General features: G+C 42.7%; 2 protein-coding genes across 4 annotated transcripts in view; one reads left to right on the top strand and one right to left on the bottom strand.

The window, feature by feature from the left end:
* Window positions 1–17,586, bottom strand: part of CtsK1 (C1 family peptidase 26-29-p) — a 141,261-nt gene extending 123,675 nt beyond the window's left edge. The window contains exon 1 of the mRNA XM_067143587.2: window positions 17,391–17,586. Coding sequence (XP_066999688.1) covers window positions 17,391–17,445 — 55 coding nt within the window. The 5' untranslated portion in view covers window positions 17,446–17,586. The remainder of the gene's footprint in view (window positions 1–17,390) is intronic.
* Window positions 17,585–25,352, top strand: part of LOC136866531 (ethylmalonyl-CoA decarboxylase) — a 28,617-nt gene continuing 20,849 nt past the window's right edge. For 2 of the 3 annotated variants that reach the window (XR_011017944.1, XR_011017945.1), the window contains exon 1: window positions 20,638–24,437. Coding sequence is in view for 1 of the 3 variants with exons in the window: in XM_067143588.2 (XP_066999689.2) it covers window positions 17,829–18,051 (223 nt within the window). In the remaining 2 variants the exon portion in view is untranslated. Of the gene's footprint in view, window positions 17,717–17,804; window positions 18,052–20,637; window positions 24,438–25,352 lie in introns of those variants that run through there. The other variant, XM_067143588.2, reaches the window with a different exon arrangement.

Raw genomic sequence — 25,352 nt, 5'->3', positions numbered from 1 at the left:
ACAAAGAGATTTTTAGAGTACTTCATAATCTTCTGACCTGCTTAACCCATATTTTAACTGGCATAAAATATAATATGCATATTTTATTGTATAGTGTAGCAGTCAACCTTCAATATCGATGTGTTGTTGGTGTGATCTGTGGGTTTGATTTAATTCAGGAAAATACATATGAATATGAGTGTGCCTGGTTGTGCTCCAAGTTACCCCATTTGGAATGCCGTAATGAGTTGTCAAGCACTGAAGAAAATATGGGTGATTTAAGAAATGTACATATTTTGTTGAAACAATATGATGATGCAAATTTGCTTTACCCTAATGTAATGGCAAGTATTGCTTATAGGTAAATTTTGAATGTTTTTGCAGCTAAATTTATAGATTTTCTTTCTGTTAGTAGGCTTCAAGTTAAAAGGAAAATTGTCCAGCTCTTAAATGTAAATTCACTGAATCGTGTGTGAGGAATGTGCCGATATTTTTGTTGACTTTTAAAATGATGATACAATGCTTTTAAATGAGAAAAAAGGAAAATCTAGCCGTGAACATTCAGGCAGGAATTCTAAAACTAAAAAAGTAATGGATAAATGAAAGATCAAGCCCTTTCACAGCAGTCCATTCCACATCTTGATTACATGTCTAATTTCAGTCTTTAAATAATAACCTGTTAAATAATTCTTCATTCATTTATCCAGAATTGCTTTAGCAACTTTGAAGTTAATATATTAGTAACACTTTCTCTCTAGACGTAATTTATTTATCCACTTCCGTACATACATTTCCATTGATATTTGAATTTAGCGCGAATTTTCAGGTCAAGCCACTAGAGGTGCCACTTGCGACTTGTCTCCCATTTTAACAAGGCTAAATCCGGAAGTGTCGCGTATTGTCTCTACTGTATTTGACCTTACTACTTTCACATTATCTTGTCCTAATGGACTACTAAATGTGTACAAAGTTTGACGATACTCTGATCCGAACGTCGTGGCCTCCTCTTTGTACCACAAATGCCACGAAAACCGTCTGATGCATGGCAATTCTTTTAAATTACTGATGATAAAAATCAGCAAAATGCAAATTTTGCGGCCGCATTTACGCGACGGGTGGTGGCGTATCAAATTTGTAGGATCATAACAAGAGGCATCACAAGGATGAAATGGGAAGGTCAGTTTCTCCAGCAGAAAACAACATTGCTGTATTCAGCAAAACAGTTATGTTGTGAAATAACGTATAATGTTTAACACCTTGAGTGCCACGTGAGACCAACGTTGACTCACAGAGCTTAATGCCATTCGGGCAGCGTGAATCCGCTGTGGACTCACGCGCACTCTCCAAGTCTCAGGCCCCGTGGTGCCATACTGTCATCACACCTGACATGTAAACGTATGTTAAATGAAAGTAGGTGGCCAGTATGTCATGAATCTATTCTTGGCCTGTTCATTTGCGAGTCCGATGTGGCACCACGTAGCCTATACATCACTGTAATATATCAACCACAATAAATAAATTATGATGACATTATTTATTGTTTTCAGATCAGGTCATATGTACAAATAACAAAAGAATGTATAGTGTTCTCATTGTTCATGGTCTCATATCAGGGTCTATAGACGAATTGAAAACATACAACATAAAAATTACATGAACTTTCTAGAAAAAATATTTGTAACTTTGTCTCGTTTGCAATCACACCACAAATTGGTACACTTTTTGCATATGAATTTAAAGCATAACAAATGAGACTTTCTGAAGAAATATAATTCAAACTGTGTTTCACAATCACACTACAAATCTGTGCACTTTGTAGAAACAGTTCAAACAAAAGAAATGTTCACAGACTGGTCATTTGACCATGGCATATTGCCTTCCTGATTCCCGATAGACTTCTTCATAACACTTACTGCATCTCCATCTTCCCTGCCGGCTTACATCCTCCAGTCGGTGGGGTAATATGTTTTTTTGGTACTTGTGGAGGAATGTGAAGATCTTTGATACCAGTACCTGTTAACTGTTCAACAATATCCTCTTTGAACTGGGTAACAGGTATACTCTCATTCCCAAGCTGATTGGAAATATAGATGGAATTTACTATACTTGTGCCGATCAATATCTCAATAGCTATTTTTCTGTACCATTTTACTCCCCGTCTCAGGGAAGTACTATAGCTCTTTTTATGATCTGTTAAATCATTGTACGGTTTGCATTTGTTATACTCTAACACTCCATGGTTTTTGCACTTCACCATCCCTCCTCTGAATAGTGACCATCTCACCAGTGTGTTTAGTTGTCAAAATCAACACGTCTCCTTTATCATACCATTTCTGAACAACCACACCAGTGTTACTTTCATGGGCTCGTGTCTCTCCTCTTGCTAACTTCCTTTTAGTAACATCAGTTGGATTATACTTCCGATTAGATTTCAATGTTCCAAATATATGAGTTTTATTCTTTAGTAGTTCATGAGTTAATGAGACAGACGTATACCAGTGTGTCAGGAAGATGAAAACTGTGCTAAGATACGTGGTGACACATTGGTCTCACGCGGCCTATACAGCTGGAAGGTAGTGTCATTGGCCTATACAGCTGGAAGGTAGTGTCAGTGGCCGCGTGAGACCAATGTGTCACCACAATTTCAACACAATGTTGTGACTACAATTTTGGCCCAAGATGACTAAAAGGTACATTTCTGTAATAAGGTGCACTATTTTATACCCTATAGGAAAAAAAAAAGGGAGAATGGCCTGGATGGAATTTTTTTACTGCATGTGTGGCACTTAAGGTGTTAAATGTGCCACCACATTACATTCACTCGGTACAACGGGCTGAAGACGTCATAACAACTGCTCTGCTCCGCACCGTTCCATCCCCACGACTAGCAGCCAGTGCCGACTGCTGAGTGGCTCACTCGAGACAAAAAAAAAAAAAAAACACACACATGATTTACAATGTTACCAACACAATTTTCATTTAATAAGCTAGAATATCATCTAATATAAGCTACAAAAAGCTAAATCAGTAACTACAAAAAGTTAAAAAAATAAGTATTTATAACACTGCTCACCGGGTAGAGAATTAAACTGCTCTTTGTTCTGTTCAATTAGCAAACTGCTATAACGGCAAACCATGAATATTTAATTATATATACTGAGCTATACCGTGGTTCAAATCCCGGTCACTCCATGTGATATTTGTGCTGGACAAGCGGAGGCGGGACAGGTTTTTCTCCGGGTACTCCGGTTTTCCCTGTCATCTTTCATTCCAGCAACACTCTCCATTCTCATTTCATAGCATCTATCATTCATTAATAAATCACTTTGGGAGTGGCGACCCCATCGTACTAACAGCCTATATCTGCTTCATTCATTACATCCCCAACCCGGTCAATGACTGGAAAACAGGTTGTAGGTTTTCATGTACTGAGCTAGTCCTGACAGGTGGAGGTGGTGCTGATTATTGTTTTGAGAAGAAGTATAACCGGGCAACCATCCTTTACAAAAAACTAATCAGAGAGAGAGAAAGTGGAAGGGGTTCGACACTTTGAAAAATGAGAATATCGACCAAAGAAAGACAAGGAACAAAAAGGACGTGAAAGTGGAAAACTCCCTAGGCCTCGTGACCTGATACCATCAGGGTCGGAAAAGAACAAGAATTGACCAAGGGAGGTCGGATAGGATAGATGAAAGTGAGAAGCCTGGCACAACTAAGGAAGTCTTGCAAGGTTATCGGACGATAGTAAAACTGAAGTATGAGAAGGGATGCCATAATATTACATCATAAAGGCACATTCCATGCTCCCGCTGGACCAGAGGTGAGTCACCTACCATGATCATCACGTGCTGTTGCTAGCACATCATACAAGGGGAGAGAAAGAAATAGTGGTGGTGGTGATTATTGTTTTAAGAGGAAGTACAACTAGGCAACCATCATATACATAACACTAATCAGAGAGAAAAAAAGGAAGGGGTCCGACAATTCGAATCCGCCACAAGTAAGTGGAAGCAATGCCAGGACTCAGCTGAGGGCCCCATGGTCGCCAACCCATGCTCCCAAGTTAATAAATAAATGATGTTACTTGATTTACGTCCCACTAACTATTTTTACGGTTTTCTGAGACGCCGAAGTACCGGAATTTAATCCCGCAGGAGTTTTTTACATGCCAGTAAATCTACCAACACCAGGCTGACGTATTTGAACACCTTCAAATACCACCGGACTGAGCCAGGATCGAACCTGCCATGTTGGGGTCAGAAGGCCAGCGCCTCAACCGTCTGAGCCACTCAGCCCGGCCCCTCCCAAGTTAAGAGCCCCTGGAGAGAGAGAGAGTTTATACTGCGGGGACCACAACGGTACATCACATGAGGCACATTGAAGGAAATAAGCTAGATTTAGCGGGGCAAAAAGCTACAGTGGGAAAGATGTTCTTTTGCCGCTAAATGTTGGATTAAATAAGCTAGATTTAGCAGGAAAAAGCTAAGTTGGCAACACTGACAGTTCATTATCGGTACACTGGACATTATACACTGACTGACAGTGACAATGCAACACCAAGGAGGAGTGGTTCGAAAGGGATGAAAGTTGGGGGAAAAACAGAGACGGCACGGACGAATAATTGATGTTTATTTCAAACCGATATGCAGGTTACACAATGCGCACGGCATCGACTCAGTAGAATGTAGGAACACCACGAGCGGCGATGCACGCAGAAACACGTCGAGGTACAGAGTCAATGAGTGCGGATGGTGTCCTGAGGGATGGTTCTCCATTCTCTGTCAACCATTTGCCACAGTTGGTCGTCCGTACGAGGCTGGGGCAGAGTTTGCAAACGGCGTCCAATGAGATCCCACACGTGTTCGATTGGTGAGAGATCCGGAGAGTACGCTGGCCACGGAAGCATCTGTACACCTTGTAAAGCCTGTTGGGAGATGCGAGCAGTGTGTGGGCGGGCATTATCCTGCTGAAACACAGCATTGGGCAGCCCCTGAAGGTACGGGAGTGCCACCGGCCGCAGCACATGCTGCACGTAGCGGTGGGCATTTAACGTGCCTTGAATACGCACTAGAGGTGACGTGGAATCATACGCAATAGCGCCCCAAACCATGATGCCGCGTTGTCTAGCGGTAGGGCGCTCCACAATTACTGCCGGATTTGACCTTTCTCCACGCCGACGCCACACTCGTCTGCGGTGACTATCACTGACAGAACAGAAGTGTGACTCATTGGAGAACACGACGTTCCGCCATTCCCTCATCCAAGTCGCTCTAGCCCGGCACCATGCCAGGCGTGCACGTCTATGCTGTGGAGTCAATGGTAGTCTTCTGAGCGGACGCCGGGAGTGCAGGCCTCCTTCAACCAATCGACGGGAAATTGTTCTGGTCGATATTGGAACAGCCAGGGTGTCTTGCACATGCTGAAGAATGGCGGTTGACGTGGCGTGCGAGGCTGCCACCGCTTGGCGGCGGATGCGCCGATCCTCGCGTGCTGACGTCACTCGGGCTGCGCCTGGACCCCTCGCACGTGCCACATGTCCCTGCGCCAACCATCTTCGCCACAGGCGCTGCACCGTGGACACATCCCTATGGGTATCGGCTGCGATTTGACGAAGCGACCAACCTGCCCTTCTCAGCCCGATCACCATACCCCTCGTAAAGTCGTCTGTCTGCTGGAAATGCCTCCGTTGACGGCGGCCTGGCATTCTTAGCTATACACGTGTCCTGTGGCACACGACAACACGTTCTACAATGACTGTCGGCTGAGAAATCACGGTACGAAGTGGGCCATTCCCCAACGCCGTGTCCCATTTATCGTTCGCTACGTGCGCAGTACAGCGGCGCATTTCACATCATGAGCATACCTCAGTGACGTCAGTCTACCCTGCAATTGGCATAAAGTTCTGACCACTCCTTCTTGGTGTTGCATTTGCTCTGTCAGTCAGTGTAATACCAATATAAATGGTCCGTTATTGGACATTATAAATTTTCCAGCTAACTCATTCCTGGTTGCCAGCGTTTTGCCCCAGTGTGCTAAGTTGGACTCATCAGTTGGTAAATAGCACACCCACCAAGATGTATGGCTAGTGCATACCGTGGAGGCCACTGCGTACGCTACTTGGAGCCACCGGCAGTGCCAATGCATTATGAGAGACTTTGTCTCATTACCAAAAATTGATGCCTGCCTGGCCATCAGATGATATAGATGTTGATTCCCATAGGGAAACCAAAATATTTGTCCCGAATAAGTGAATGGTATTATAAATTTACTCATTTGGGACAAATATTTTGATTTCCATTATGATATTATAAATTTACTAATTCAGGACAAATATTTTGGTTTCCATTATGGTATTATAAATTATAATTTATAAAATATATCTGACAAATGGATTTCACACCCCAACAGAACACAATGTCTCACTGCATTTGCTGAAAATTGGTGAAAGAATTGTGAATGATGTACACGATCTGCTATATATCTACGGATATTGTATTAAGTATGTAATGCTTGTGTAGATTTTACATTATATTATATATGTCGCACGTTGTGTACAATAAACATTAAATATATGGAAATCATATGTTAACCAGTCATTGCATATGTATGTAACGTTTAATATATTGTAGGCACAACTGCAGCTAGTTTTGCGACAAAATAGAACACTTTGATTCTGTATTAACATGAATTATTTTTGGAAGAACGATTGCTGGCCCCTTTAAGCAGGTTTCATTGTAGTTCTATCTTGGGTCAAATCTAGATGGATATTCACGCTCTCGAGGTTATTACGGAGTTGCCTAGGTCATACTTTTGATCTTCTGCTCACAACCTCTAGGGATCCCACAAGTTAGGAAAATTACATTTTTCTTTGTGTTATTTCACTATATATGACTTTAAGCAACTGATTTATGAACTTAATGCAGAACCAGACCCTGACTCTTCCAGTGAATAAAATATAGGTAAAAACCTTGAAATCATCCAACGTATTATTCATCTGTTCACATGTGTCAATACTGTGTCTAGAAATGGTACAGGAGTTGATGTTCACAATTGTGGACAACTTGCATTTCCAAATTTTGCACGAAAAGGTCCAAACTAGTACCTCAGATTATGAGAATTATTAGAAATCCAAAAAGTGATTTCTCCTTATTTGTCCACAAAATTGGCCTTCTGGTCTGAAGAGGATATGATGAAACACTAATGCAGTTTTGGACCATGAAGGACTTGCCAGTCAGGACCACTCTTTCAGTATGAAGAAAGTAACTAACAAATACTATAAGAGGAATTACAGGCATGCTCGCTCAGGTGGTGATTGGTGGTGATTTTTTGTTTTAAGAGGAAGTACAACGAGGTAATCATCCTCTCTGAACAAATTAGTGGAAGAGTAATTTAAAATAAAAAACAAAATTATTTATTCAACAAAGGAATTTGGAAACACAGTACAAAATAAAACAAAAAATTATAGAATTACGCCGAAAAAATTACTTACAAATCAAAAGGGAACGTGCATCCCCTGAGTAGCAGTACACTTGTAATTTACACACCCCTGATAAGTCCACTGTCGCACATAAAGCGGATGACAAGATCAGCAGTAGTCGTGTCATCGGCTAGTATGCGTTCGAGTGTTTCCCGCAGGCCGAGGCTCCGTTTTAGGCCAGAGAGATCGGCGCACTCTGTGAGGATGTGGGCCACGGTGAAGTCAGCACCACATGAACACAATGGGGGGTCTTCACTCTTTAGGAGATAAGAGTGCGTAGATCGTAAATGACCTATCCTCAGCCTACACAATACTATGGCCTCTCTCCGTGATGGTCGGAAAGAGGACCGCCACACGGTAGTTGTCTTCTTAATTGATCTCAGCTTGTTGGGAGTTCGGATAGCTAGCCACTCCGATGGTTCGACGTAGTAGAGAACAAATATCCTTAGCAGGTACATTAACAGGTCTTGGAAGTAAAAGTACAGCTTCCTTTGCAGCTTCATCTGCAAGTTCATTTTCCGCAATCCCAACGTGGCTTGGAAGCCACGCAAAAGTGATTCTGGTGCCAGCATCACTTAACCTGGCTAGAAGGTCATGTATCTGCTGTACCACTGGGTGTTGCGAGAAACAGGTTTCAATAGACTGCAGAGAGCTTAATGAATCGGTACACATAAGAAAGTGGCTTCTTTCGCCACGCAGTGCAAACTGCAGAGCCTCTAAGATGGCGTAAAGCTCTGCAGTATACACGCTACATACTCTAGCAAGTGAGATCTTCATGCTCATATCATCAATGACGAAAGAGCAACCGACATTAGCTCCGATTTTAGAACCATCCGTGAAGATATGTCTCGCAGTCAGATATTGGTGAATGAAGTCCTGGAAATACCTCCGATAAACGGAGGAATCTGTGTTCACCTTGGGTCCACGGAGCAGATCTAACGTATATCCAGTCGCAGAACCAACCACGGAGGTACCTCGCTAAACGTTTGTTCAAGAAAACCACCGATATCGATATTCAAATCATGACACAAGCTATCAATTCGAAACCCAACCGGGCACGTGGCATTCGGCCGGTGTTGGAACCTCAGGTAGTATTGGGTACGATAGATGCATTGATAGCTTGGATGTAGCGACATTTCATGAATTTTGGAAGCGTACGTGAGGAGTAACTGCTGCCTCCTCATCGGTAAAGGTGGAACTCCCGCTTCAGCGAGTAGGCTGGGAATGGGCCTAGTACGGAAAGCTCCCGTTGCCAGCCTAACTCCACTATGGTGAATGTCTAAAAGGCTCAGCGTGGATTTTGATGCTGAGCCATTAGCCGCACTTCCATAGACAATTCAGGAGAGGACGGTCGCCGTGTAAAATCGTAGCAGTACCGCATGGTCAGCCCCCCACGAAGTGCCGCTGAGAAACTTAAGCATGTTAAGTCTCTTCATGCAGGCAACCTTCAACTGACGGGTGTGGGGCTGCCACGTAAGTCTCTTATCAAAATAGAGACCCAGGAATCTGCAGGTGTCAACCACTGTTAAGAAACTCTTTCGCAAGCGGGGCTCTGGTTCGGGATGCACAGGCCGACGTCGACAGAATTGTACAACTGAGGTTTTCGCTGCTGAAAATCGAAAAACCATGTTCCAGAGCCCATCTCTCGACTCGGTTATTGGCTTGCTGTAGCTGTCCCTCAGCAATCACCACCCTTCCGGAGCAGTAATGTAGAGCTAAGTCGTCTACGTACAGCAATGGAATGACTGCGGGCCCAGCAGCGGCAACTATGCCATTGATGGCGATTGCGAACAGCATGACACTGAGTACCGATCCCTGAGGTACTCCATTTTCCTGAACGTAATATTTAGAAAATGCATTCCCTACTCGGACTTGAAAGAGAGGGAGGGACATAAAGTTCTCAATAAATGTTGGCAAATTTCCCCGAAATCCCCACAGGTGTATTGTGGAGAGAATCCCATATTGCCAGGTAGTGTCACAAGCTTTCTCCAGATCAAAAAACACGGCGACTAGGTGTTCCTTCCGGAGAAAGGCCTCCTGAATGGTGCTCTCCAGTCTGACCAGATGATCAGTGGCAGACCGATGAGAGCGAAAACCACACTGGTAGTTAGACAAGAGACCCTCTTTTTCCATGGCCCACACAAGATGCCAGTTAACCATCCTTTCAAATAGCTTACAAAAGCCATTTGTAAGGCATACTGGCCTATAACTATCCAGAAGTTTTGGATCTTTGGTATCACAATTCCCTCACACCATTGAGCTGGAAACACTCCCTCACTCCATATTCTGTTGAATAGGGTGAGGATATCCTTGAGACATCTGTCACTCAAATGCTTAAGTATTTGATTATAGATTTTGTCCGGTCCAGGAGCCGTATCTCTGCAAAGCGCGAGTGCACTCCGCAACTCCCACTCCGTGAAGGGCACGTTGTAGGGATGCTAAGCACTAGAGGCAAAATAGAGATGGTTTGCCTCTGCTTCGCGCTTAATTGGAAGAAATGCAGAGTCGTATCTCCTAGAGCTAGACGTATCTGCGAAATGTGACGCGATGTGGTCGGCAATGACTGAAGGATTCGTAACTGTATCTCCATTAATGGAGATTCCGGGTACTGAGGGCACATTCTGTACTCCGACAATACGGCAGAGTTTTGTCCACACTTGTGATGACGGAGTATGTGCTGTGATGGAGAACACATACTTTTCCCACGTAGCTTTCTTACTTTCTCAAATCAAAAAACGGGCCTTCGCGCACAGACGCTTAAATTTGATATGATTGGTCATTGTAGGATTCTGACGATAATGCTTAAAAGGCCATCGGCGATCACGTATGGCTGCTGCAATTTTGTCCGTCCACCATGGGACCTGTTTCCGGTGATGATTACCGGACAAGGAAGGAATTGTTTCCTCTGCAGCAGCCAAAATTCCAGTAGTAATGGAAAAAAACGTGGTCGTCAACAGACTCCAGCATATCATCAGCCATCACCGCGTGTTTCTAAAATTCTGGCAAATTTGCCCACCGAAGTAACCAGCGCTTGGGTACTTCAGACTGTCTTTGATTCAAGAGAGATAGGATTATCGGGAAGTGGTCGCTATCACAGAGGTCGTCGTGTACTTCCCACCGTAGCAGGGGAACTAGCGCACGGCTGCACAAAGTGACATCCAGGTGTGAGAATGTGCCATGTGCGCTGCTGAAATGTGTCGGTTCCCCTGTATTAAGCACGCAAAGATCAAACAGGTTGATCATTCACTCGAGCATCCTACCTCTAGCACAGGAAGACGGATAACCCCATAGTACATTACGGGCGTTCACGTCTCCCAGCATAAGGAAAAGAGGAGGCAACTGAGTGATCAAATTTTGTAGTGCGCGCATTTCAAGGTTATAATCCGGTGGAATGTACACACTGCAAACCGTTGTCATTACTGGTAATGGAGTGCGAACTCCAACTGCATCTAGCTGAGTACGGAGCGGTACTTCTTCGCTGAAGACGTCGGAGCGAACTAGGATACAAACGCCCACCGTGGCATCCACAGCTACTCTATCTTTGGATTAGTCGTGTCGTGTCCAGGTCTCCAACGAGATTCCTGTAGACAGACTATGGAGGCCACATAAACGGATATCAACTGACGTAACTCAGCTAGGCAACGGTGGTAACTACTGCAGTTCCACTGCAATAGTGCCATTGTGTGGATACGTAAAGCTTCGAATTCAGAGCAATTTCTTGCCCTTTGTTCCGTCCATTGCCTGCCAGGTTCCACCGTCTTTGTCGGTATCGTTTTTGTCACAGTCACCATCCACGACAATGAGTGGTTCAGTCTCCATTGTCTCCTCAGAAGAAGGAGGTGCGGTGACTGGACACTCCGCGGACGGTGATCTCATTGATTGGGAACAGTGGACCTTCTTCCTGGGAGAACTAGGTTCTCCAGAAAGTGATCGAACAAGAGGGCGTCGGGGCCTCTCGCTCTTGCCCTGTGAACCCCGATTGAGTTGGAGACGGCTTCTTCTCCAATTTCTTAAGGGAGCTCTGCGGCTTCACCTTCTTCTCCTTTCTAGTCTGGGCATTGGAACGAGGGCTAGACTTTCCAGCCCTATTTGGGGAAGTCTTCCCCCGCCCTGCTGGGGGAATATTTCCCAGCCGAACGTTCCTGGGAAGAGCCCTTCCCAGGCAACGTTGACAGTAACGCTCTTTTCGATGCTTCACGTACTGAAACTCCAGTTTCTTTAGTTATTGCATTTTGTTGCTGGCTTTTGAGTTTTTGATGCATTTTCAGCACTGGTGTTCTGTACAAAACACTGTGGAGTGATCTGCACATTTGCGACCTTTTCAGAAAAGGAGATGGAGAGAACTCCGGAGCAGCCATGGACTTGAACTTCCTCCGAGCGTCTGGATAAGATAGCTTATACAGCGTTTTTATCTCCTGGATCTTCTTCTCCTGCTTGAATGTGGGGCACTCCCTGGAGATTGGAGCATGTGCACCTGGGCAGTTAACGCACACAGGTGGTGGTGGTGTGCAGTCAACCCCAGCATGCTTGCACTTCCCACACATTTTGCAGGTCGTCGAACCTGTACATTGCAATGAGGTGTGCCCAAACTTTTGACAGTTATAGCACCTCATTGGTGCCAGAATATATGGACGAACAGTCAGACGATACATTGCCACCTTTATCTGTTCAGGTACGGTCTCGGCGTCGAAGGTAAGGATGAAAGCACCCGTATCGAGTAGCTTATCACCCACATGCCTCTTCAACCTCTTCACGTCGGTTACACCCCGACGTGCTAGGTACCGGATCATAGTATCATCGGAAGACTTAACCAGATCCCTGTGGAATATAACTCCCTTGCAGGAGTTAAAGGTTTGGTGCTTCTCGATTTTCACCTCTACCTTTCCGAATAACTTGGCTTTAAGTAGCCGTCTGGACTGTTCAGCCGTAGATGTCTTGATAAGTACGGATCCATCGTGGAGCTTGTGCATCTCGTCAACTTCACCAGCAACAATTTCTTCGATGCAATTGCTGATCATGAAAGGACATTCATCAAGAAAACTCTTACCATTGACCCTGGAAGCAACCAGGAATCGAGGAAGACGTTTGTCACTTACAGAATCCACTGGAACTGGAGTATACTGCTTGCATTTCTTACCTATTTTTGACGCCGTTTTTTGAAGGGTGCCACCCTTTGAAAGAGTTGAAAGAGAAGAGAGAGGTTCCGTTTTTAGGTCCCACAAGTACTCTGGAAATATGAAGTCGATCTTCAGCAGAGCCAAGGAGATGTACCGAAGGCATATACTCTAGAGGGCGCCCGGTATCTGTAGGGGGTCGCTAGGAACTACTCACCCAGTAGCCATGCATCACCTCGTCACGACCCAAAACTTTGATTGGGGGAGGATAAAACCTCCATACTAACCTATTCTACCCGAGGCAGAGAGGGTGGCCAGACAGGAAGAGGAATGAAATTTAAGAAGGTGAGAATAGAAGGGTAGAAATAGCGATGAGGAATAAAGAGCACAGACACCTCTCAAGCAGCTCGGGGGACACTTTGTTAGTCTGGCTCTACACCGAGGCCAATCCAGCATGGGTTACCCTAAGCTGGCACAGCCCCCGGGATCAACAAGCACACAAGCCCCCACACCGACGTTAAGGTCATGGTCTCCCTAGAGGGGGACATGCTCAGGACTAATATCTTTTGTAGATCTACAGGGAAAGTAGTACAAGAAAAGAATGTTGGCTATATTGATGAATAATAATATATGATGGATGTTATTTCAAGCTATCAAAAGGATTTATGCAGACAATGAAGCTACTGAGAGTTAACCTGGTAAAATTACTTGTTACTGGTTCAAAACAACAGGAGTTTATCGTTTACATGGGTCAATTACTGAAAGGAATCAGATGTGCAGGTCTATATGACGTCAACTCGAAAGACCTGCACCAGGCCTCTCCGGAGGCCACACATACACACCATTATTATTACTGAAAGGAAGTACTTTATTCACATTAAGAAATCAAATAGTTTGAAAAAGTCAAACACTGACAGATCATGTAATAAAATGTAGGCCATCTGTCCTCACATCTGGAGAGGATATTCACAGCTTTCTGAGAAGGGTGGTGTTGAACTAGCCCTCTCTAGAGCAGACTATCTAGGTGTGCCTCAGTCTCCATTGTGATGCTCTGGCTCACTCCTCCTTCCACAGTCTCTCAGTTGGTCCAGTCATCTGTTATTGGGTCTTTACACTGGTCTCCTTCCTGCTAGTTCTCTCCACATATGCAGGTGGTATTCCTGTGCTTTGCAATATTTTCACATGTCTGAACCATCACAGTTCTGCTGATCTCAATTTCTCCCCAAAAGATTTCTCAAGTCTCAGTTCCCTCCTGATATTTTCATTCCTTGTGTGATCCTATTGTGTCTTCTGTGTTGCACTTCAAGAAATTTCATTTCATTAACCTGTAGTTTACCAAGGTCTCTCAAACATGAAGTCCATTGTTACAGGCTGTATCTGAGAACGAGATGAAGGTACTACTTATAATACCGTACTAACATTTTTGATTTTACGTCCCATTAATTAGGCCTACTTTTATGGTTTCTAGAGTCATCAAGGTGCTGGAAATTTGCCCCATAGGAGTTCTTTTATATGCCAGTCAATCTACCAATACAAGGCTGACTTATTTGAGCACCTTTAAATAGCACCGGACTGAGTTGGGTTAGGACCTGCCAACCTGGGATCAGAAGGCCAGTGCTTTACAAGTCACTCAGCCAACTGGACAACTTATATTTGGTCATTTTGAATCCAATTGGGACTTTCTTATTCCACAGTAGTTACCCCTAAGTTAGACCACCTGGTGGCCATAATCTTTAAGGTTGTACACCGTGGTTAGTTGGTTCAAGTCCCATGGGTGGAAAACATTTTCACAATTGGAATGTTGGCTAACAGGGTAGGAGAGATGGTGGCCAAAAAGCTGTGTTCCATTCCAAACCTCTCCGCAGTGTTCATTTGGAGTAGGGGCATGATGCTGTGGATGGCGATTCGTCCATCACATGGAAATGTTACACTTTGAGCAGAGCCCTTGGCGTTGTTCGACAGGAGCAGTCTATATGTGAACACTGGATTTCACACTCTCCCTACCTTATTATCATCCCACACCTAGACATGCACCTTGCCCATTGATGTCAACTAGAAAGACCTGCACGAAGGCTCTCTGAAGACCACACATCCTCATCAACGTCGTACTAGTTTACAGAAGTTGGCCACTCTGTTTAAGGTATCTTTTTGTGGATCACCCTTACTACCGTAGACTACACTGCCAAGGTACTCGAGTTCTTATACACAATCAAAATATATTAATGCCATTGATGCTTTCACGACCTGTACTTATAGACATGAAATATGCTATTAGGCTTATGCCGTGTCAATAAGGTGAAATTCTTTACGTTTCGCCGAGAATTTTGCACTGCGTCATCAGAAGAAAATTTTGACTGTCCACGAGAAAGGCTTCTCAAACAATGAGGTTTGAATTTAGACGTTATAATAGAAGTGGAAATAGTACATTCACCAGATGGCTCCCGGGACATGGTACAGTTCTCTGCAAAACGTACAGAATTTCACCTTATTTTCTTGACACGGCATAAGCCCAAAAGTCTATATCATGTCTATAAAATATATTATCTTTCAGATTTCATGTAGGCCTACCTGGAGATTTCCATAGCAACAACTTTTGTTTTGCTCACCTTCAGTATACTCTTGAAATTTTGCCACCCCCTTATCCGGTCTACCTTGTACTTCTTGGGCAATACTAAGCGACTCAGTACCTACGTTCACACATTCAATCCCGGCTTAGTTCAATGGTTTTTTAAGATGCTCAAGTATGTCAACTCTGATTTACTGGCACATGAAAGAACTCCTGCAGGACAAAATCCCAGCACCTTAGTGTCTCCAAAAATTGTAGGAGGACTTAGTGGGAAGTACAACCAACAACATTTTTTTTATATTACTGTATTTTTTATTACAAATTTGACTAATTATAGACCAGTTAGAACCTAAGACTATGTACAGTAGCCTATTTTTTTCAATTCTTCCTAAACTTAGGTTGACTGACAGTCTGCTTCTGTTCCTCTTACATCACTCTCTTAAATTGATGGTAAATTTGTAAAACTGAAAAATCAGCAGAAGTGATCTGTTGCCAAGTTCCTCCCTGTTAGTAATGAAGTTATCTGTGATCTTCAGCCTTTGTAGATCCCATCTTGGCTCTTCTAACCACCTTGTGGTATTTTTTAATTTAGAGATGTAATAAAAAAATCCTCTTAGTTAACTACTGCAAATGATTGCTGGTACAAATAGGAAGAAACAATGGACGAAGATTATCTGTATTAGCATGTAACCTCGATATAAACAAATTAGAAGCGTTTTGACAGACAAGACTAGAGGGAAGAGCACTGCACGGTGCTGCATTCCTGCATTCCCTTCTCCTTACCTTCATTTCCGGCTCGCTTGTTCGTTCGTTCAGACCGCTGTGTTCTGTTGTACGTAAGTCAGAAATTAGAGGTTTAGCAACTCCAAGATACACAAGCCGGCCAGCAGACTTATCTCTATGGCAACCAAAGTATAGTAGGGCCCACGAGAGTTGAAATCTGACAGGTGAGCGGCGAAAGCTGTAATTACGAAGTACGCTGCGTTGTCATAGTTACCTCAATTTGCAGCCTACCACCCTTTCAGACAGGCTGAGTGTTTAATAAAACATGTAGGCCTAGGCCTAATACAATTCATTTACCTTAACCGGTTCCTAAGCTCGTGTTAATAATTCCAGCATTTAAGACAGAATACGACATTATCGATATATATAAAAGATTTCATAATCACTAACAAAATCAACAGTTTCTGACAATAACCTCAACAAATGCACATGTTAATCACAGAATAGAACAACACTACCCACACTGATAGTTTTTTATTATTTAACTCCGATTGTTAACGGTAGCTGTACAATTCAAAGATAATCTACGGTATAATAAACACAATAGGAAGACGATACTTCATCGAGAAAAGAAATCAGTCAGAATATGAATGACAAAAGTGACTGAGAGCAAGCCAACCCACGTGGTGATAGCGTCCTAAAATGTTGCAACTCTGTTATCGTTGCCATAGCAACAGGCCATTTTCGAGCAGCGTTAGTCAACTTTTTCTCGCCGGTGGCGCTAAACGTCAGACTTCAACTCTCGTGGGCCCTACTTTAGGTCTGCCCAAGTTTCCATGGCAACCATGCCCCCTACTCCCTTCTCCCCCACCCAGGCAGGCAGTAAATGGACCTCCCTGTAAGAACTGTCAAAACGCATCTTTCAACATTACGACTATAGGAGATAAACAGGGACCTGCGAGATGATCACTAGATTTAAGTTTTAGCCTACCTTGAGTTATCAACACAAGGGATGTCATACTACGAGCCCTGCTGTGGACAGAGGATTATGGAAAGACATAATACAGAGGCTTTTTGCTACATTGTAGTTAACTGAAAGTACTAACGTAGTTCGGGCTGCAATCGAATACACACTCGCGCTCCAGGAAAATTTAAGTGAGGTTAAGGTACAGGTCTAGGAGTATGAAAGTAAATATAAAAACAGTAATTAGCAAACCGTGCGACCGCGTAGAATTTCAGATTTTGAGGACATTTTACCAATACATGAAGCGTTAGGGAAACATATTATTGGCATTTCACCCTGACACTTTTCAATGACTCATGACATTATCGCTGAATGTACTACTATATACAGTAGGTAGTTTGGATGGGTGAAAAGGAATTTACGAAAGGTATAACAGCAACACAGGGAGTAAGTATAATACTTGTATCCTCTAATCTGATTATCATAGTAAGAACTGCAAGAAAATCCACATCTCCCTCGATAAAACTTCCGACAAAAATGGCCTCTTATTGAACGAATTCTACTCACCATCACAAAGTACGAAGCATATCCAAACTAGTAATCCGAGGCTCCTCATTGTCATAATTGATATTCTCTCTTGTTGCAGTCGCCTTACATCTACTCCGCACTGTTTCAACAGATTAAACAGAGTTCTCTTCGTAGCTTATTTTTCGACTTGTATCAACCTGTCAACCACAGTAAACTCTACGCTATTGGAGAAAGAAAAAAAAAGCTTGCATCAGCTGATCTGAACAAGTCCCATGATGTGCTGAATAATCACTGTCACGTCATTATCGGATTCTAGTTTCCTCGTGCCGTTGACATTTCAGTTGCATTATCTTCGAGATACATCGGTAAGTTGAACAAATGATGGAAAGTTTTTCACTCCCCATGCTTTGTAGGAAGCGATTACTAGCTCATTACTCCCATTTTCTTTTACAGGGGCCGTGGATTAATGGTGATCGTATGTGGAACACTTTTAGGACAATCCTCCTTTCTTCACCAATGTTGGCATCAAAATCGAACATAAAATTGCCAAACTACTACTCTGGTCCAGAGTTGCCTATCTCTGACATTCAGAATCACCTGGCGCAATTCGAAGGCGGCAGTTTTGATTTGAGTATAGATGATAATTCCGGCATTGCTACTTTATGCATTAACCACTATGAGAAGAGGAATGCCATTAGTGGTATGCAATTCATGTTTAACCTGACTTCACATTTTCTGCTGCTCTCCGTATCTTTTTGACAATATTGATCCTCATTGCAATGAAGTGGAAGACAGGCATGAGTATTATACAATATCAGTAGGCACCGGTACTATAATACAAGGATCATCTATAATAGTGGCAAGGAAGAAATGACAAAGGAAAAACTTTCATTGTAGAATAATACTTCCAATAATGAAATGAAACACTTCTGAACAGGAAGGAATTCAATTGGGGAAAACTTTAATTGTAGGAATCAGTAAATTAAAATAACAATATTCCTCACACGCACACCCCACCCAAAGATTTCACACCAAGCGAGGTGGCCGTGTGGTTAGGGGCACACAGTTGTGAGCTTGCATTAGGGTTCGTAACCCACTGTTGATAGTTTCCCTGAAGATAGTTTCCCGTGGTTTCCCATTTTCACACCAGGCAAATGCTGGGTCTGTACCTTAAATAAGGCTACGGTCACTTCCTTCCCACTCCTGGCCCTTTCCTATCCCCTTGTCGCTATAAAACCTATCTGTGTCAGTGCGACGTAAAGCTAGTTGTAAAAGAATATATATATATATATATATTTCACCAAGTGATCTGAAGCAATGAACCCATTATTATAAAATTATTCAATATTATTACTCTGTACCAAGGAAATTTATTTTCTCTTGTAGGACTAAGATGGAACTTAGTAAACATTATGGTAAGTAAAAGAAGAAGGGACTAGAGAGAGAGGTTAACAACTTTTTTTTAATAACCTGCTTTACGTCGTACCGACATAAATAGATCTAATGAAAACGTTGGGATAGGAAAGGGCTAGGAGTGGGAAGGAAACGGCATGGTCTTAATTAAGGTACAGCCTTAGCATTTGCTTGGTTTGAAAATGGGAAACCACAGAAAGCCATCTTCAGAGCTGCCGACAGTGCAGTTCGAACCCACAATCTTCCGAATGCAAGCTCATAGCTGCATGGCCAACTCGCTCGGTATCTACTTAATTCACAAGGTAGCCTATATTTTAGAAAATGTTATACTGTTAATAATACTGTGTACAATTAATCTCATAATTTTCCCATTTTCAGTTCAAGCAAGTACAGGGCCACTTCATTTGGTTCTACCCCACTTGAGACATATACTAATATCGGACACCACAAGACACAAGTTATCAAGAATCTCATCTTGTAAACTGTAAGAGTTAATGACCATAAAAAGTATGTATCGTATAGTCAGTAACCCTGCCTATTGCCATTTCTTGATGGATGCAGTACTTTTGCATCTATCTCTTGGAACAGGCCAAAACAAAATATATCTTCCATCGAAGTCCCAGTCTCGTCTGTGGCTGTGACAATATGGAAGTTGCTGAGGTATGGGTAGAGCTGAGTAATGACATTCAGAGTGCGACCAGTGCATCTGATTGTTATGAAACATGTAGCTCATAGGGTCAGTTGTGTTTTCTGGTGCATAGAGGAGAGCAATGGCAAACTACTTCACTCCTCATCTTGTCTCATATGCCTTATTTTGGTGCCACAATCGGTTATTGAGGTTTCCCTATAACCTTTGGTGGTGCTATTTGAGGATCTGACCAGCCTCTAGGCTGATGACATAACAGACGGACAGTATAGTATCCATATAAATATCTTTAGTCAGTTGTGAGCTTGCATTCGGAAGAAAGTGGGTTCGAACCCCATTGTTGGCAGTCCTCTGGGACTGTACCTTAATTCAGGCCACGACCGCTACCATCCCATTACTAGCTCTTTCTTATCCTATCGTTGCAATAAGACCTATCTATGTCGATGCGACATAAAGCAAATTGTAAAAGATATATATCTTTAGTACCAGTATAGTATACTCTTTAGTGAAAATGAAAATGAAAACCTACAACCCGTTTTCCACTCATTGACCGGGTCAGGGATGTAATGAATGAAACATATATAGGCTGTTATTACAATGGGGTCGCCACTCCCAAGGTGATTTATTAATGAGTGATAAATGCTATGAAATGATAATGGAGCGTGTTGCTGGAATGAAAGATGACAGGGAAAACCGGAGTACCCGGAGAAAAACCTATCTCGCCTCCGCTTTGTCCAGCACAAATCTCACATGGAGTCACCGGGATTTGAACCACGGTATCCAGCGGTGAGAGGCCGACGCGCTGCCGTCTGAGCCACGGAGGCTCCATACTCTTTAGTATAAATGAATAAGTTTTAAATGCATTATATTGCTCAATAAAATAAACCATAATTCCTGACATCTGATCAATGTAGTTGGTTGAGATGCTCATCTTAACCCTGACAATTACACCATACGATTTTCTGACGTGTCGTGCGAATGAACGCCATGTAGTACTCAAAGGGAGGGGAGAGTTATCCCTTCCACCACCACTATTCCTTGTTCATTCCGTCTGGTAACTTTAACGTAACTTTAAATAACAGGCTTTGAGTGGCACGTCTTCGAGACGTGTGGTGTAACTATAGCGATATTTATAGACGTATTACTGTCAGGGTTAACAGTGTGTAAATATGAGAGACCACTGTTTGTAAAATTACTGGCATATTGAAGAAACTCTTTTGGGGGAAATATTCTGACATTGTTGCATTCCTTAAAACCTATAGCAATTGAAGGGATATTGAACACATTACTTTTATTACCATATCCATAGTGGCTTCTATACATATGAAACAGCTCCATTAAAATTAATTTTGAAAAAATGACTGACTTAAAGAGCCAAGAATTTAGATCATTGGCCTACAGTTTGGTAGAAACCAGATTCATTTGAGAAAGAGAACAACAGTATCAGTGTATTCACAATGCCTATCATGTCTTAACACGTCATATACGGTTGCCAACCTCAGTTTTCAAAATTATGGATTCTTTTTTACCAATATTATCAGACTCCGCCTATTGCCATTCCTTGATGGATGCAGTACTTTTGTATCCATCTCTTGGCACAGGCCAGAGCAAAGTGTAGCTTCCACTGGCGATATTTTGGAGACAGGTAACCTTCCTTCACTATTCAAGAAGACCAAAGTAATATCGATCTTGAAACCCAACAAAGACCCTCTGAGAGTGGAAAGCTACAGACCCATTGCACTGCTAAGTGTTACTCTAAAGCTCCTGGAAAGACTAATATACAATAGGATCTCAGAAACCATCAATAATCTCCTTCCCACAGAACAAGCTGGCTTCAGACCTGGAAGAAATTGCGCTGACCAAATTTTTGCATTGACCTCTCATATTGAAAATGGATTTGAGAATCGGAAGATTAGTATGGCTGTCTTCTTAGACTTATCAGCAGCCTATGATACTGTCTGGCGAGAAGGGCTTCTGCTAAAACTTATCTCTGCCATCCCCTGTGTCAAGCTTACTAATCTCGTTGGCAATATGATTAGCAACAGAAACTTTCAGATCTTTTCGGATGATGCAGTAAGCAAAACCTACAAACTGAATGATGGACTTCCACAAGGATCTGTTCTGGCACCCTTACTTTTCAACCTCTATACTGCTGACTTACCAGCAACTAAGTCCAGGAAATTTATTTACGCAGATGATATACTACTGGTTAGCCAAACACCAAGTTTTCCAGAAGCTGAACAAATTCTTACAGCAGATCTAGAAAAGCTAGATACATACTTCCAAAAGTGGTGTCTCCATCCAAATCTCCAAAAGACTGTTGTATCTGTGTTTCATCTCAGAAATAAATTTGCCAACTACAAGCCTTCAATAACATTCAGAAATCAATCCTTACAACACTGTCCCTTCCCAAAATATTTAGGTGTCACATTAGACAGATCCCTAACATATAAACATCATATTAACAACACAGCCGCCAAGATTAAAAGTCGGAATAATATTCTTCAAAAATTAGCCGGCACATCTTGGGGCGCAAACAACCAAGTGTTGAGATCTACTGCTCTAGCTCTTTGCTATTCAGTTGCTGAATACTGCGCTTCAATTTGGCTGAACAGTGCTCATACTGCGAAGATTGATGCTCAACTAAATCAAACAATGCGCATCATAACCGGTTGTATTCGCTCTACAAACGTGGCCTGGCTGCCTACACTCAGTAATATTCCTCCGCCTTGCTTAAGAAGGTCTGAAGCTCTTCTAAAACTGTGGAAGAAGACCAGCCAGGACTCCAACCTCCCCGTTCACCAGGATATTATTCAACCTGCCCCTCCTCGACTTAAGTCTAGATCTCCACCCTGGCGCACTGCACTTACACTGGAAGAATCTGGGTTCTCCATCACGAACGCCTGGTTACACCAATGGCAGCAGTCTTCTGTTCCCAATCAACATCTTGTGACTCTACCTCATGTTCAACCTCCTGGATTCCATCTACCCAGACGTCAATGGAGGACTCTAAACAGGATAAGAGTCAATCAAGGAAGATGCGGCTATACGCTTTATAAATGGGGCTGGCAGAATTCTTCTGGGTGTGATTGTGGAGCTACCTCACAGACCATCCACCACGTAATTGCCGAGTGTCCACGGAGAGCATTTCAAGGTCCTTTGGAGGACATTCATAACGCAACTGAGGAGGCCTTGAAATGGATCAATGGACTTGATTTGGAACTATAGGCTTCTGCTTGTATATATTGTGTATATATTGTATACTTATTTATATAATCTATCTGTGCACATCATACGATAAATAAATACTGGCAATATGGAAGCTGCTGGGATAAATAAATACTGGCAATATGGAAGCTGCTGGGATATGGATGGTGCTGAGTAATGACACTCGGAGCACAAATAGTGTCTGAGTGTTATGAAAGGTGTTGCTCATAGGGTCAGTCGTGCTGCGGTGGCAGATTCTGGCCCAGTGAGGAAAGCAATGGCAAACTACCTCACTCCTCATCTTGCCTAGTACGCCTCATTTGAGCTCTGCCATTGGTTTTTGCAGTTTCGCTATAGCTGCATAGCCTTTGGTGGTACTATTTGAGGATCCAACCACCCTCTGGGCTGATTCCCCTGTGGATGGGGGCGGTAGAATAACACCCACGGTATCCCCTGCCTGTCGTAAGATGAGACTAAAAGGGGCTCTGAACTTTGGAGCATGGGTTGGCAACCACGAGGCCCTTAGCTGAGTCCTGGCATTGCTTCCACTTGTGCCAGGCTCCTCACTTTCATCTATCCTATCCGACCTCCCTTGGTCAACTCTTGTTCTTTTCAGACCCCGACGGTATTACGTATGGAGGCCTAGGGAATCATTCATTTTCACGCCCTTCGTGGCCCTTGTCTTCCTTTGGCCGATACCTTCATTTTTCGAAGTGTAGGACCCCTTCCATTTTTTCTCTCTGATTAGTTGTTATATAGAGGATGGTTGCCCAGTTGTACTTCCTCTTAAAACAATAACCACCACCACCACCCCAGGGGTTCTGAACTTTGGAGTGTGGGTTGGCGACCACAGGGCCCTCAGCTGAGTCCTGGCATTGCTTCCACTTATTTGTGCCAGGCTCCTCACTTTCATCTATCCTATCTGACCTCCCTTGTTCAACACTTGTTCTTTTCCGACCCCGACGGTATTAGGTTTGCGAGGCCTAGAGAGTCTTTCATTTTCATGCCCTTCATGGCCCTTGTCTTCCTTTGGCCGATACCTTCATTTTTCGAAGTGTCGGACCCCTTCCATTTTTCCTCTCTGATTAGTATTATACAGAGGATGGTTGCATAGTTTTACTTTAAAACAATAATCACCACCACCACCACCACCTCTGGGCTGATGACCTAACAGACAGACATTATCAGACTTTTAAAAAAAGGCACTTTTAATGAAATTTGTCAGCCGCTACTCGTTTCCAAGAATACGTTTTTCTCCTGCAGTTCCTCTTAAAGTCTGTTGGCTCTGTGGAGATGTCGCTGATGACTGATCAAGCCAATCTTTGCATGAAACATCCTGTCACACAAGTCACATCTAAAGGTGGGTGGAGGACATGGTTGGATCTGATGTAGTTTCTGCTTTTCATGTGTTTCAATTCCTTGTCTGCGACGTGCCTGCTCAAAAAGTATTACGATCTCCTTGCATGCTGCTTTTTCTCTTCGATCTCGTTGCCACTGCTCCATGCATTCTACTACTCCGCTCACCTGTGCTTTGGGTGCTCCATTCATCACGTGACTCTGACGTCATCCTCTCTACGCTTCGCCTGCTCCGTCGTGTGTGTGCTGGTGCTTTCCTATTGGACACGTGATAAATACGCTTCTGGAACTTGCTGGCCTTTAGCCTCCTTACTTTTCTAGATCTTTCTATACCTATATATATTCCCACTCCGCTGCTCCACAATTTGAGTCTGCCTTCGTCTCGGAGTGGTGGAGCACAAAAATAACCGTGCTACTTTGTATTATGTCACTTCCATCTGGACTTTTAATCTTCAAGCAATTTGGTGAGCAAGATTTATCATTATTTGGACATTAACTTTTCATTTGAGCCATCTGCCACTACTGAACTTTTCTTCCGCTGGCTTAAATTTCGTATTTTCAAATTTCATATTCAAGACTTCACTTCTACAACCCCTTTTTAATCACGAACTGCGCTACGGACAATGCAAACATTTGTAATCATTTCAGTTGCCTCCCAAGACGTATGCTATTTTGTATTATTAATATCATAAATTCTGTTCCCGGAACATAGTCATATCCGGTGAAGAAAATCCTTTCCCCGTTTTGATCCTTATCCCACTTCCCTTTTCCCTTCCTTTCGTATCTCTTTTCTGTCAGGTTTTGCTCCTCCTTTTCTTATTCAGCTTCTATATTCTTTATTGTACACTTGTATTTGGTCATAAGGCTTTCTCTGATACATTTCCGATATACTATTTGTAAATGTGGCACATTTTTCTTATTTTCTCAGATTTTATGTATATATCTTTCACTACTTATTAAAATTTTGTCTTCTATTTATTTATCTTGTTGCAAAAATATTTCATTGTTAAATATATCTTATCCCTATTGTTAATCTTTGGTTTTTCTCTTGGTCTACTCCTTTTTACTGCGTGTTTCCATAGTTTAATTATTATTATTATTATTATTATTATTATTATTATTATTATTATTATTATTATTATTATTATTATTATTATTATCTGAGCCTCCTTTTTCTATGACCTTTTGCTTAAGCTCTGTACTGTATTATATCACATGTACTTTACCATTACTGCCGTGCACTTCAGTTGATACTATAGTTTATCGCACGCCACCAGCTCTGTAATACTGCACGCTACACCACAGTATGATATTCAGAGCTCCCTACAAAAGTGAGACACCTTCTGCAGTAGTTTTGCGCCAGAGAACACGGTTTTGTG

Source organism: Anabrus simplex, chromosome 3 (assembly GCF_040414725.1).
Source record: "Anabrus simplex isolate iqAnaSimp1 chromosome 3, ASM4041472v1, whole genome shotgun sequence".
Lineage (NCBI taxonomy): Eukaryota > Metazoa > Arthropoda > Insecta > Orthoptera > Tettigoniidae > Anabrus > Anabrus simplex.
The sequence above is the reverse complement of the archived record's forward strand: the minus strand, read 5'-3'. Positions and strand labels throughout refer to the sequence as shown.